The 14,777-nt window shown below is 54.9% G+C and overlaps 1 protein-coding gene across 1 annotated transcript; it reads right to left on the bottom strand.

Annotated features, from left to right (window-relative positions):
• Positions 1 to 8,818: 8,818 nt before the first annotated feature.
• GSDMD (gasdermin D) lies at positions 8,819 to 14,474 on the bottom strand. The gene is made up of 11 exons (XM_086695949.1): positions 14,326 to 14,474; positions 13,100 to 13,359; positions 12,739 to 12,931; positions 12,059 to 12,227; positions 11,101 to 11,203; positions 10,787 to 10,840; positions 10,067 to 10,162; positions 9,762 to 9,937; positions 9,537 to 9,678; positions 9,354 to 9,427; positions 8,819 to 9,232 (listed from the first exon to the last, which is right to left on the bottom strand). The coding sequence occupies exons 2-11, from the start codon at positions 13,314 to 13,316 to the stop codon at positions 8,990 to 8,992; spliced, it is 1,467 nt and encodes a 488-aa protein (XP_086552075.1). The 5' UTR covers positions 13,317 to 13,359; positions 14,326 to 14,474; the 3' UTR covers positions 8,819 to 8,989.
• Between the last annotated feature and the right edge of the window lie 303 nt (positions 14,475 to 14,777).

Here is a 14,777-nt window from a genome sequence, read left to right on the forward strand (position 1 = left end):
CCATACTGTCTTGATGATGACAGCTTTGTAGTACAGCTTGAAGTCCGGGATTGTGATGCCTCCAGCTTTGGTTTTCTTTTTCAGGATTGCTTTGGCTATTCGGGGTCTTTTGTGGTTCCATACAAATCTTAGGATTGTTTGTTCTAGCTCTGTGAAGAATGCTGGTGTTATTTTGATAGGGATTGCATGAATATGTAGATTGCTTTGGGTAGTGTCGACATTTTAATAATATTTCTTCTTCCAATCTATGAGCATGGAATGTTTTTCCATTTTTTATGTCTTTTTCAATTTCTCTCACAAGCTTTCTATAGTTTTCAGTGTATAGATTTTTCACCTCTTTGGTTAGGTTTATTCCTAAGTATTTTATGCTTTCTGGTGCAATTGTAAATGGGATCAATTCCTTGATTTCTCTTTCTGCTGCTTCATTATTGGTGTATAGAAATTCAACCGATTTCTGTGCATTAATTTTATATCCTGCAACTGTACTGAATTTATGGATCAGTTACAGCAGTTTTTTGGTGGAGTCTTTTGGGTTTTCCATATAGGGTATCATGTCGTGGGCGGAAAGTGAAAGTTTGACTTTCTCCTGGCCGATTTGGATGCCTTTTATTTCTTTGTGTTATCTGATTGCTGAGGCTAAGACTTCCAACACTATGTTGAATAACAGTGGCGAGAGTGGGCATCCCTGTCTTGTTCCTGACCTTAGGTGGAAAGCTCTAAGTTTTGGGTGGTATTAGCGGTGGGTCTTTCACATATGGCTTTTACCATCTTGAGGTATGATCCTTCTATCCATACTTTCTTGAGGGTTTTTGTCAAGAAAGGATGCTTTATTTTGTCAAATCCTTTGTCTGCATCTATTGAGAGGACCATGTGGTTCTTGTCCTTTCTTTTATTGATGTGATGAATCACAGTGATTGATTTGCGGATATTGAACCAGCCCTGCATCCCAGGTGTAAATCCTACTTGATCGTGGTGGATAATTCTTTCAATGTATTGTAATTGGCCTGTCCTTCTCCTTTCTGGTGGGGTCTTTGTCTGGTTTTGGAATCAAGGTAATGCTGGCCTCATAGAAAGAGTTTGGAAGTAGTCCTTCCACTTCTATTTTTTGGAACAGCTTCAAGAGAATAGGTGCTAACTCTTCTTAAATGTTTGGTAGAATTCCCCTGGAAAGCCATCTGGCCCTGGACTCTTGTTTTTTGGGAGATTTTTGATTACTGATTCAACTTCTTTACTGGTTATGGGCCTGTTCAAATTCTCTATTTCTTCCTGTTTCAGTTTTGGTAGTGTATATGTTTCTAGGAATTTGTCCATTTCTTCCAGATTGCCCATTTTATTGGCATATAATTGCTCATAATATTCTCTTATTATTGTTTTTATTTCTGCTGTGTTGGTTGTGATCTCTCCTCTTCCATTCTTGATTTTATTTCTTTGGGTCCTTTTTCTTTTTGATCAAACTGGCTAGGGGGGTTATCAATTTTGTTAATTCTTTCAAAGAACCAGCTCCTGGTTTTCATTGATCTGTTCTACTCTGTGTTTGTTTTCGATAGCATTGATTTCTGCTCTAATCTTTATTATTTCCTGTCTTCTGCTGGTTTTTGGTTTTATTTGCTGTTCTTTTTCCAGCTCTTTAAGATGTAAGGTTAGCTTGTGTATCTGAGACCTTTCTTTCTTCTTTAGGAAGGCCTGGACTGCTATGTACTTTCCTCTTATGAACGCCTTTGCTGGATCCCAGAGGTTTTGGGCTGTGGTGTTATCACGTTCATTGGCTTCCATGTACTTTTAAATTTCCTCTTTAACTTCCTGGCTAGTAGGATGTTCTTTAATCTCCAAGTATTTGTTGTCTTTCCAAATTTTTTCTTGTGGTTGATTTCAAGTTTCATAGCGTTGTGGTCTGAAAATATGCATGGTATGATCTCAGTCTTTTTGTAATTGTTGAGGGCTAATTTGTGTCCCAGTGTGTGATCTATTCTGGAGAATGCTCCATGTGCACTCAAGAAGAATGTATATTCCTCTGTTTTAGGATGAAATGTTCTGAATATATCTGTTAAGTCCATCCGGTTCAGGGTGTCATTCAAAGCCATTGTTTCCTTGTTGATTTTCTGTTTAGGTGATCTGTCCATTGTTGTAAGTGGGGTGTTCAAGTCCCCTACTATTATGGTATTATTATCAATGAGTTGCTTTATGTTTGTGATTAATTGATTTATATGTTTGGGTGCTTCTTGTTGGGGGCATAAATGTTCACAATTTTTAGATTTTTTTTTTCTTGGTGGATAGACCCCTTAATTATGATATAATGTTCTTCTTCGTCTCTTGTTACAGTCTTTATTTTAAAGTCTAGATTGTCTGATATAAGTATGGCTACTCTGGCTTTCTTTTGTAGACCATTAGCATGATAGATGGTTCTCTATCCCCTTACTTTCAATCTGAAGGTGTCTTTAGGTCTAAAGTGGGTCTCTTGTAAACAGCATATAGATGGATCTTGTTTTCTTATCCATTCTGTTACCCTATGTCTTTTGATTAGAGTGTTTAGTCCATTGACATTTAGAGTGTGAACTGAAAGATATGAATCTATTGCCACCGTGTTGCCTATAGAGTGGGAGTTTCTGGTGATTTTCTCTTGTACTTTCTAGTCTTTGTTACTTTTGGTCTTTTTGTTTTGTTTTGCTTTTTTTCTCCTCTCAGAGAGTCCCCCTTAAAATTTCTTGCAGGGCTAGTTTAGTGGTCATGAACTCCTTTAGTTTTTGTTTGAGAAATTCTTTTTTTTTTTTTAATTTTTTAATGTTTATATATTTTTGAGAGAGAGAGAGAGAGAGAGAGAGAGAGAGCGCAAGCAGGGGAGGGGCAGAGAGAGAGGGAGACACAGAATCTGAAGCAGGTTCCAGGCTCTGAGCTGACAGCACAGAGCCTGATGTGGGGCTCAAACTCACGAACCTCAAGATCATGACCTGAGTCGAAGATGGATGCTTAAGCGACTGAACCACCCAGGCATCCCTGTCTGGAAAACTCTTTATCTCTCTTTCTATTTCAAATTATGGCCTTGCTAGGTAAAGAATTCTTGGCTGAATATTTTTCCAATTCAGCACGTTGAATATATCCTGCCACCTCTTTCTGGCATGCCAAGTTCCTGTGGATAGGTCTGCTGTGAACCTGATCCATCTTCCATTAAGGTTGGGGACTTTTTTTTCCCCTTGCTGTGTTCATAATTCTTTCCTTGTCTGTTTATTTTGTGAATTTGACTCTGATGTACCTTGTTGATGGTCAGTTTTTGTTGAATCTAGAGGGAATTCTCTGTGCTTCCTGGATTTTAGTCTGTGTCTTTCCTCAGGTTAGGGACATTTTGTGCTATAGTTTGCTCACATAAACCTTCTGCCTCTTTCTCTCTCCCTTCATCTTCTGGGACTCCTATGATTTGGATGTTATTCCTTTTTAATGAGTCAGAGTTCTCTAATTCTTATATCGTGCCCATTTGCCTTAGTTTCCCTCTTTTTTTCTGCTTCATTATTCTCCATAATTTTATCTTCTATATCACTGATTTGTTGCTCTGCTTTATCCATCCTTGCTGCTGTGGCATCCATTCAAGATTGTATCTCAGTTATAGCATTTTTAATTTTGTCCTGACTAGATTTTACTTCTCTTGCCTCCACAAAAAGGGATTCTATTCTTTTTTCAACCCCATTTAATATTCTTAATATCATGATTCCAAATTCCCGTTCAGACATCTTGCTTATATCTGTGTTGATTAAGTCCCTGACTGTAATTTCTTCCTCTTCTTTCTTTTGGGATCAATTTTTTTGTCATTTTGGAGGAAGAAAAAGAATTAATAAAATAAATTAATTAAAAGCAACACAAAAAATCAAATAAAGGAAGCTAGATCCTAGGTGTGTTTTGGTCTGCTTGTTGAAAGAAGCTTGATAGAATAGAGAAAAAAAGGAAAGAAAAGAAAAGAAAAAAAAAGAAAACGTTTAAAAATTTAAAAAATGTATACAATAAAATAGAATTAAATGAAATGAAGAAGGTAAAATAGAATAAAAATTTACAAAAAAATACAGTAAAAAAGTTTTTAAAAATTTTACAAAAATGGAAAATAAAAATAATTTTTTTTTCTCTTTCTGTATCCAAGATTAAGGAAAGAAAAGGAAAAAACAAAAAAAAAAAATACCCCCCAAATAGATGAACCAAGAAATAGAATGAAATCCGAATGAAATTACAGCCAGTTTCCCCTAGAAGTCAAACTATGAAGCACTTTATAGTCCGTACACTAAGCAGGGGAAGAGACTTGTTCTGGTCCTCTGGGGCCTGAGCTTGGTTGGCACAGTTGGATGGGCTTGGTGTAACAACTCGGTTCTCCACTAGGTGGCACTGCTTAGCTTACTGGGGTGGATCGGTGTGGCACGTGCGTGTGTGTGCACGTGTGCAGGAGAGGTGAAAATGGCTTCTCCAAGGTTCCCAGTCTCTAGCAACAGAGCTCTGTGCTCTACCCTACCGGCCATCAGGTACCCCTCCTTTGTCTCCGGCTTCCGTCCACTTCCCGCTTCTACGCTGTCCGCATCCAAGCCATTGTCCTGCTAGGCGGCACCTCCCTCCTGAATTTTATCTCAGATGGGGCTGTGTTTCCCAATCCCTCACTTCTGAAAACCCTGCAGCTTGGACCCGGTCCAACCCTCTCGTTGAGCAATGGCCGGGTGCCAGCTTGCCCCAGAAACGTTCGTGCAGAGGTTCAGAGGTGATGGTAAACCACAACACACGGCAGGCACCAGGTTTCACCACACCCTGGTGTCTTTGTTCCAGTACCAGTAAAGGTGGCTGTTCTCTGGTCCACTGGGACCTTTGCCTGTGGGGAGGCTACCGAGTGCCCGCTCAGCAGGGGGAACCTCTTCTCCCTGTGTGGCCCAAGGACCCCAAGGACCTCAAGGACCTCGCTGCCCGCTCCTGGGGATTCGCCCTTCCCACCAGAGCACCCTTGGGTATTGAGCTGTGGAATTTCTGACTCTGCTCTCCCCTGTTTATGGAGTCCTACTGGTATTGAAACCCTCACCTTTCTCCCTTTCTTCTTCAGGCACTTGTGGGTGTTGCCCCTCTTTCTCTTCCTCTCCAGCTACTTTTGGGGGGAGTGCTTTTCCTGTACTCTCCCCCGTTTTTCTGCCCTCTCTCCACAAATACAGCTCCCTACCCTCCAGGGCTTCTCTGTCCCCCAGTTCACCTCTCTGTGCCGCGTCCCTGCTGAGTTCTGTGGCTCAAGTTATACAGTGTTGTGTTAATCCTCAGATCAGTTTCCTAGGTGTGCAAAATGGTTTGGTGCTGACCCAGCTGCGTTTCAGGGACGAGAGAAGCAGAGAACTTCCATGCTGTTCTGCCATCTTGGCCCCTCTCTGCCTTAGCAAATTTTCAACTGCTATGAGATGAGGTTTTTTTGGAAGGGGATGCCAAAGAGAACGTACGTTACAGAAGAAGAGAACGCAGTGCCCGTCACAGGCCCGTGAAAGACCGTCGCACCCTCTCGTTTTGCGCTAACGCGAGCAGGGGTTTCAAAGTCAAGCCCCTGCTCGTTTGTCATTCTGAGAACCCACGAGCCTTCAGGAAATGCACGATGTAGAGGAGCCAGTTAAACGTTACGTGGAGGTCCATCAGCAAGGCTTGGGTCACTCGTATCTTGTTCGTTGAGTGGCTCAACGAGGCCTCCGGTCCTGCAGTGAAGAAATACCTTTTAGAGAATTTGCCGCTCAAATCCTTGCTGGTTATGGGTAATGCCCCTGCTGAGCCTCCAGGCTTTGAGGACGACTTCCTGGAGGAATTCGAGTTCATTAAGGGCAGGTTCCTTCCTCCCAACACCACTCCAGTCCTCCAGCCCATGGAGCAGCAGGTCATTTAGAACTTTAAAAGGCTTTACATCAAAGCACGATTTCAGCGATGCTTCGAGGTGACCGAAGGATAAACCTCACCCTCCAAGTTTTGGAAAAATCGTTTCCACACCATGAACTGCCCCAAGATCATCGATAAAGCCTGGGATGGGGCCACCAAGAGAACCTTCAATTCTGCTTGGAGAAAACTGTGGTCCGGTTGCGTTCTTGGACGTGACTTAGAGGGGCTTGTTCATGAACAGCAGCCACCAGTTGTCGATGAAACTGTGTCCTTGGGGAAGACCAGGGGACTGGAGGTGAACAAGGACGACATTCAGGAGCTGGTGGAGGAGCATGGCCAGGAGCCGACCACCGACGAACTGATGGGTCTGCATTACGAGCAAGAGCTAGAGGTTATGGGGGAGATCTCGTCTGCAGAGGAGGAGAAAAAGGCCGAGGAATCCCTCGCTTCAAACGAGATTAGGGAGATGTGTAAAATGTGGGAAACAGTGAAACATTCTGTAGAAAAGCACCACGCGAACAAGGCTGCAGCAGTCCGAGCGATGAATCGGTTTAACGACAATTCAATGTCACATTTCCGCCAAATCCTCAAAAGGAGGCAAAAGCAGGTGTCATTGGATAAAGTTGAATGAAGAGCAAAGGATTCCATTGAGCCAATAGATGGCAGTGATTCCGTTGGCGATGGTGAAAGTCGTCCTACACAATAACACTCCTCTCTCTTGCCTCCCTCACACCAGCCACGAAGGTTTTCAAAAGAAAGTAGGTTAATTTGTTTATTTTTCTTTATATTCCGTATTTTCTTTATTATTTTGTATTATATTACAGTATTATAATCATTTTTATAGGAATATTTTTGGGTGGAACGAATCATCTGAGTTTCCATGATTTCTTAGGGGGAAATTCGCTTTGATATACAAGTGCTTTGCTTTACGAGCGTGTTTCCGGAAGGAAATCTGCACGCAAACCAAGGTTTGACAAAACAAGAAATGTATGGCGGATGCTCTGGACAGGTCAGGAGGCCCTCCTACCACCGTGAACGGTAGGAGAGAAGGAAAAGTTTGTCGGTGGGAGCATCCTGCCGGGCTGTGCTGGCCTCGGAGCTCCCAAGCTGGCCACCCGCGGGGAAGGACCGCAGCTCGCAGGATGGCGTGTGGGGCAGGGCCCAGTCTACCCACTTCGGTTTCCCCTCCGTGCAGCCGGTGTGTGCGGGGAGCGTCCTCAGAGCCCCTGGCTGGACCCAGGCCCTGGGCGGGGCCGCACGGAGCCTCATGCCCCCCTCGCCGGTCGCCCTGAGGGCGGAACGTGGGGTAGGTGTCCGGTGCCTGTTCCTCTCGCCAAGCACAGCGCGGCCGGACAGCGATGCCCTCCGGAAAGGAGGTCCCAGACTCAGATGAAGGCTCAGGCAGGCAGCCCCCTGTCCCGGGCCACCCCACCTCGGCTGTGCCTGGGCGTCTCCCACCTGGGGGCCCCACCCCCGCCCCAAGAGCAGGAGCACAGGCTGTCTCCCGAAGGACCAAGGACGCGTCCGCCTCTCGTGGTCGCGTGTCCGCCCCGCCCCCTACCGGGAAGCCCCCCTCCCACTACCTGCCCGCCAGGTGTGAGGTCGTGGCCCGGAGGCCGGGCTGTGGCCACCCCCCGGATGTGTGACCCTCCTCAGAGGCTGCTCTGCTGGGCTGCCCCGCGGCAGCACCACAGCCCCGTGCGGCTGAGTGCTTCCGGCCGGGGGGTGTGCGGGGTGGCCGGGTCCCCCAGGTCTGTCCGCAGAGGGCCCGTCTGCTGCGACTTGCCAGCATTGCTAGGCTTGGACCCGCTTCCCTTCCGTGCGAGGCCCTCTTGCCTCGGTGGCGGTGCTCAGACGCTCTCGGCGCGCTGCTGCTCCTGGAGCCTGGACCATCAATCGGACCCCGCAACTGGGGCTCGGTGGGACACCCACGGCCCGCCTCGGCCCCTGCCCAGGTGCTCCTGAGACCCGGGCCGCTCCAGTTCCGCCGGCGCACTGCAGGTGGCCTTTCAAGTGCCCCCAGGGAGGGTTCTCTAAAGAGGAGCAAAGCCCTAGAGAAGACCATCGGGCCTGGGGACGGAAGCCTCTTACTGGGCTGTGTGGGAGGGCAGCCTCAGGTTGCTGCCCGGATCTGGGAAGTGGGGCGTGCAGTGTCCCTTCTGTTCTGATATTCATTTTACCGCCGGGCTTGGGTGCCAGATACTCTCTGCAGTTAACGCCCCAGCCTCAGCCGGACCTCCTGTCCCTTCTCATGAAGCCGCCTGTCAACGGTGGCCGGGACAGAGGGCGTCAGAAGGCGTGTGCCTTCCTCTGCCTTCCACCACGAGGGCGGTTGACTGCGTTCCCACCGAGGAGAGGCAGATTTCCCCAGAGATGGGGAGAGCTTCCTGGCTGGATCACGTACCCTCTCTCCCTGCATGAGGGGCCGCATCTGCCACGCGCAGCTCAGGGCCTGCGAGGGCCCGGAGGCCTGCCAAGGGCCCTGGATGAGCAGCTCAGGGGCTGCGGGCCCCTCTCCGGGCAGAGACTCTTCCCCTGGAGCAGACGTGTTCACAGGAGGCCCGACCGAAGGCCCGTTTCTCTGGCTTCTCACGTGGGGCATTGCTTCCCCTGGAGCCTCCCTGCAGCCCCTGGCCGACTGCTTGCCAGCCACACCTACCCCCCCCAATGCGGCCCCCACTACCTCCTGGCAGCGGCGTCCTCAAGGTCCCTGAGGCAGATACAGACCCTCTTGGTAAAACCGCTCTGCCCTGTTCTTCGTTGGGCCAGCACAGCGGGGAGGGGCCAGGGCCCAGCCATGCGGCGCTGGCTCCGGAGCGGCCAGGGTCAAACACAGGGCGGGCTCCCCTCAGCCCCCTAGCGCACCAGCGGCGAGACCACGGGGCGGACGCCTGTGCTCAGTCCCCGCCGCTGCTCCCTACCCAGATCTGGGGCCCCTCAAAACCTCAGTGATCCCATCTTTCCTTTACACATCACATTTATTGACTTGCCCCAACTCCTGGCCCCACGCTGAACCGGCCACGTGGCCGGTCGGGCTCTCGCCTCCCCGGGGCTGGCCGCCAGCTGGGCAGGAGCCCCGCCCCGCCCGGAGGGCTGCCCAGGCGCCCCGGCGGGAGAGCCAGGCTCGGCCCTAAGCGCTGTCCTGGCTCAGATGCGGCAGCAGCACCAGGCAGGCGTAGAGGGCGCTCGTGCGGCCCTGCGCGTCCGGCTGCCAGTGCACCTGGGGGACGTCCACCCGCAGCTCCAGGCCGCACTCCTCCAGCAGGACCCAGGCAGGTGCCTTTGAGTCCCAGCTGCTCCCCAGGAGCTCCTGCGGCAGGGACACAGCCCTGTGCTCCTTCCAGGGGGAGCTCTGCTCCAGGACGCTCTGCACCTGCAGGACAGTGTGGGAGGTCGTCGCTGCCCACTCCACTCCCAGCATCCGGCACGTGGCCCCCCCCCCCCCCCCCCCCCCGGCAGGCCCAGCCCTGCCCTGGCCACCCACGCTCTCTCACCAGCCTGGACTGCCCGGACAGGTCCCCTGTCTCCAGCGCCTCTGCGAGCAGTACACGCTGGGTTTCGTTCAGCTCTGGGGAGAGACTTCAGGTAAGAGGGGGTTCCAGAAAGCCAGCTGGAGAAGCCCATCTCCCTGTCCCCCTACCTGCCCCCCCCCCCCCCCCCCGCCAGGAGCCTCTCACCAGTCAGTGCTTGTACGAGGTAGAGGATGGGGCGGGCGAGTTCTTCCTCTACCTTTCCAGAGGACTGCACCAGGCACTCCAGGATGGCACCCCCCGGGGCATCGGGGGACGCCACCCACCCACAGCACAGGCCCTGTTCCAGCTGGGGACATATGGTGGGGCGGGTGAGCCCGACGGGCAGGGCGCAGGTCCCACCCACCCTGCCCACTCCAGCAGGCTGCTCACCTCCTCCTGGAGGCTCTCCAAGGCCGGCTCTTCCCGCAACACCTTCATCAGGCCTGCCAGGATCTGCCCGCACAGTTCCCCGGACAAGCCCTTCAGGCCGTCGGCGTGGACACTAACCTCTACCTTCAGGCCCTGAAAGTCTTCAGTGACTGGCATCTGGTCCTCGATGTCCCCATCTGTGTGGAGAGGGCTGGAATTGCCCGGGCGCCCGCAGGACCCTGGAGAGCCCTGGTCAGGAAGGGCAGACTCCCAGGGGGCAAAGGGGAGCCCACCAAGGGTCTGAGGGTCGTCAAGAAGGTACTGACCCGACACCATGTCCACGGGTGTAGATGGGAACCTCATCTTGAAGTAGCTGAGAGGTATCTGTGACAGGAGACCTGTGCTGCTTGTAGGCTTGTGGCCTGGGTGGAGCAGGGTGGGTCAGTGCAGGGTACGGGTCCCCGAGCCAGACAGGGCTGAAGCCTTCCCCAGACCCCGTCGTCCCTCACCGCCGCCCCAGCACTGGCCGCCCAGGGCAGGGAGTGAGGGTGTGCCAGGCCGAGGCTGGTGTGGTGTTGCTTTACGGCCCGTGAGTGTGTGTGCACGTGTACGTGTGTGAGTGCACATGTGAGCGTGCACGTGCGAGAGCATTGTGTGAACGTGCACATGTGCGTGCACACGTGTATAGGTGCATCTGTACGTGTGCAACCGTGTGTGCAACCGTGTGTGTGTGCGTGAGTGCACTGTGTGTACATGTGTGTGTGCGTGTGCATGTGTGACAGTCCGTGCGCACGTGTGTGTGCATGTGAGCGCGTGTGAATGTGCGTCGTACGCGTGAGTGTATGTACGTATGTGCACATGCGCGTGCGTATATGCGTGCGCACAAGCACATGTGAGCGGGTGGGTGTGTGCACGTGAGTGTGTGGGTGCATGTGCGTGTGCCCGCGCGCCCAGTCCTCGGGAGCCCCCGGCTGAGCCATGCTGTGCGGAAGGCCTCAGCCGCTGGTCGTCTGCCCGCGTGGGTGGGGGGGATCCCCGGTCCTCACCTGTCTGGGGCAGCCTGAAGGTCCTCTCGTCCTTGTGCCGGAGGTGGTGGATCTCTGGCCGCCGGTGGGAGTGGAGCGGGGCGGGGGGGGGGCAGGTCAGCCAGTGACCCCAGCCTCTCCGTCACCCACCGGGGCCACCCTGCACAGTTGTCCCCGTGTGCCCCAACCCCTCACATGCCAGAGCATGGGATCCTCAGCCACCGCAGCCAGGAAGCTGTGCAGCCAGACCCCAGCCGGCCGGCGGCTCTTCCCGTGCCTCCCTGCCTCTCTGCCACGGAGCCCAGGCCCCCCAAGTCACCCCAGTCCCCACTCACCCCAGTCAGGGCCAATAACCAGCAGGGCCGTCTGGAATGCAAGGACGCTGCCTGAGGGGATGGTGACTGTCTTCTTCCGGTTCAGGTGGCCCTGGCCCTTGCCCTGAGGGATGGGCGTGGGCTGAGCAGTGAGCTGTGGGTTGTGGGGTTGGGTGGGCCGGGCGCGGGTGCTGGGGGTCTGCCTGGGGGTGCTGGGTCTGACCAGCAAACTCTGGGGTGGCCGAGGACACATCACTCCAGACTCCTGAGTCAGAGAAAGGAGAGGGCAGGGGGCCAAGGGCTCTGGCGGCGATGGCCCCGAGCAAAGCTCTTCTCCAGTTTTGTTTTTTTTTAATTTATTTTGTTTTACGTTTATTTATTTCTGAGAGGCAGAGAGAGACAGGGCCCAAGTGGGGGAGGGGCAGAGAGTGAGGGAGACACAGCATCAGAAGCAGGCTCCAGGCTCCGAGCCGTCAGCCCAGAGCCCGACGCGGGGCTCGAACTCACAAACTGCGAGATCGTGACCTGAGCCGAAGTCGGACGCTCAACCGGTTGAGCCACCCAGGCGCCCCTCTTCTCCAGCTTTTATTGAGAGTCTTATCAGTACAACTCAAGGGTGCAGGGGAAAGGAACGTGTGCTTTCGGAAGCAGGAAGAAAGCACGCTCATTAACTGTCGGGGGATCGGTCCGATCAGGGTAGTGACGTGCGGGCGGCGGGGGTGGGGGGCGACGTGTGGGGGGCAGTGTATACGTCACGGGAAGGGGGTGGTTCTTCTACCTCAGATTAAGCGTTTACAGAGCGGGGAACACGATCCACCGGCAAGGTGTGGACGTTTCAAAGGAGACCGGCTCTTCTTGGTCCGCTTTGCTGCTTCTCAACCGGGCCGCCAACGTTCCCTTCTTAGATCCCAGCCGGCCAGGCTCGGCCGCTCCCTCCTGCCTCCCCGACCCCTGCCCGCCCACGGCCCACGCCACGCACCTGCAGGCGTAGGGCTCCGGGCAGGGCGAATTGGCCACAGCCCTCCTGCTTCTGGGCCCGGGTGACCTCCACCTCCTCCTGCGTCTGCAGCACCTCCGTCACCACGAACACGTCGTTCCCGCAGCTCCGCAGCTGCTGCAGGATCTTGTGCTCCGGCTGCCGCAGGCGCCTACGGCGGGGGGCAGGTCTGGAAGCTCCGGGGGCGCGTCCTGCCCTCTCCGGCCCCGGCCCCGGGTCATGGGTCGAGCCTCCCTCCAGGGACCTCAGCCTTCGTGCCGGTGGGGGGCTGACACGGGCCCCGGGAGTGCGGGGGCTCTGCGGGGCCCCGGGCACAGGACCCCCGTCGCTCCTTCCCCGGGGGCTCCCAACAGGGTTTGGGGGCGGGGCCAGATCCAGGGGTGATAAGTGGACACCCACAGACGCCTGGAGGTGCCCCCCCCTTGTCGGCTCCACCCCAGTGGCCTGGGCTCTGCCTGACCACCCTGGCCCTCAGGAGGCGCCCCCCCCCCCCACCTCTGCAGGCTCGGCAGCCCCCTGGGGACTCCCCCACCCCGACTGTGCTGACCCCTTGGCCTGGCACCGACACCCTGTGACTCCTGATGCCCCAAGGCTGTGACCCAGCGGTTGCTTAAGGTTGGAGCCTCCCCGGCAACCCCCCCCACCCCCCGCCACCGGCTCACCTTTCTTTTTTCATGGCCCCCCACGTGTTGAGGGGCACTTTCAGCATGCACACGTTCACGGAGGTGCTGGCTGTGGCCGACACCGCTGCCCCGCTCACAAACTTGCCCTGTCCCAGCGCTTTCACCTCCACGTTGCCCTCCACCATCCCGTCCACGAGGTCTTCGATGTGGAAAGAGGCGACGCGTTCCACAGCTAGAGTCAGACCAGAGCTGGGGCTCCATCCTGCCAGCTGCCCCGCCCCGGGCAGAGGTGGTGCTTTGTCTTTTGAAAGCACACAGCCCAGACGCCCAGAGCAGGCAGCAGGCCAGCCTGTTCGCTCCCCTCCCACCCGAGGCCCCGACTCAGTGCCCAGCAGGGTACCTGGTTCCGGGGCATCAGGCTCCAGAATGTCCCTGATGGACAGGTTGAGACACTTGTAGCGGGGTTTCCAGAACCATGAGCTGGAGAGCTTCCTGCCCAGCAGGCAGTAGGGCCGGAAGCTGATGGAGCTCCGCAGGCTGTCCACGGGGATGAGGTCTCCTTTGGGGTCCAGCTCCCGGACCACGCTCTTGACCACCCTTTCGAAGGTGGACGTCATGCTCCCGAGGGGTACAGATGGCTCAGGCGTTCTGCGATCAGGGCTGGAAGAATGGGAGGGGGCCCGGGGCCAAGTGGGTACTTGGATGCCTCCTACGACAGGGAGCTCTTTTCCTCCACGGGCCAGTCCTGGGATGCTCCAACAGGCAGAAAGCTCCCGCCGCTGATCATTACTCAGCACTGTCTACCCTGGCATCCACTCGAACCGTCTCTCCATGGGGTGGGTGAGTGCCCCTAGGCTGGGACGGCATTCGCAGCCCTCAGTGGGACTCAGGCCATTCACACCATCTGTACCACGGCCAGAGTGCCCGCAGGATGCCCACGAAAGCCCAGGGACTCTCAGTGCTTGGGGAAGGGTGGGGCAGGGCCGCCCTTGGCTACCCACAGAGGCCTCCGTCGTGTTGCCAGCCCAACAGCGCTTAGAGCCACTCTTGAAAAGCAGCCACCGAGGGAGGGCAGGGCAGGGGCCTCAGGGTGAACCCCAGGCCGGTGCTCTCTCTGCTGCAGCAGCTGTCTCCCTGGCTGAGGTGTTCAGGGGGCAGAGGAAGAAACAGGAGGCACCAAGTTCCTGGGCACTTGGCACAGGGGCCACAGCGAGGCCCAGTCAGAGCGTCCCCAGCTTCCAGGTGAACTCTCTAGGGCTTCTTCTGTGCCCAGAGTCTAAGGCTGAGGCTTCAGGGGTCAGAGGCCAAAGCAGGCCTGACCCGGCACCCAGGAGCCTGGGTCCCAGGCAGCGGAGCTCCCTTCGGTAGGAACCTCTGAGCCTCAGTGCCCGTCTGAATCGGGAGCGGACCAAAGGGTGACCGGAGACCCAGATGGGCTGGTGAGGGCGCTGCCTTCCCAGACGCCTCGGGCTTCCCCAAACTGGTCTGGGATCATGGGGAGTCCTGGAGGGTGCTGGGACCAGGTGGCCCCCCGAAAGGGCCGACGTCCTCCGCCCCTGGTGTGAGCCACCCCCACGCCCCCGCCCAGCCAGCAAGGAACGGCACTGGGTGTGGGGCACAGCTCACCGTGACAGTCACCCCAGGCTCCGGGCCCACGACGTGAAGCAAGGCCTCCCTGCAGACCAGGGCTGTGCCGGGAAGCTTCTGAGCAAGTGCACAGACCCAAAAGTGAAACTGTGGCCTAGGGAGGCTGGCCGATGCTCCCGGAAACGCCCCAGGCGGCACACACCCCGTGGGGCCCCTCTGCCCGCCCAGAGTGGAGCAAGCCAGGGGCCATGTGGCAGCCCACGGCCTCCGCCTCCAGCCGGCAACACCTCTCGTGGTTTCTTTCTTACGACTCGGGCGATGGCAAAGGCTCCATTAGACATTTCTCTAAGGAAAATGTACAAACGGGCAGCAAGCACTGAAAAGCTGCTCAGGTCATCGGCCACCAGAGGCCCGTGCATCAGACCACACCTGTCGCGACCGGCGCAACAAACACCGAGGTCAAAGTCCTGAGGGTAGGGGAATGCAAGAAA

This window comes from Puma concolor, chromosome F2, assembly GCF_028749965.1.
Source record: "Puma concolor isolate L17-30 chromosome F2, mPumCon1.1.hap2, whole genome shotgun sequence".
NCBI classification, from domain to species: Eukaryota; Metazoa; Chordata; class Mammalia; order Carnivora; family Felidae; genus Puma; species Puma concolor.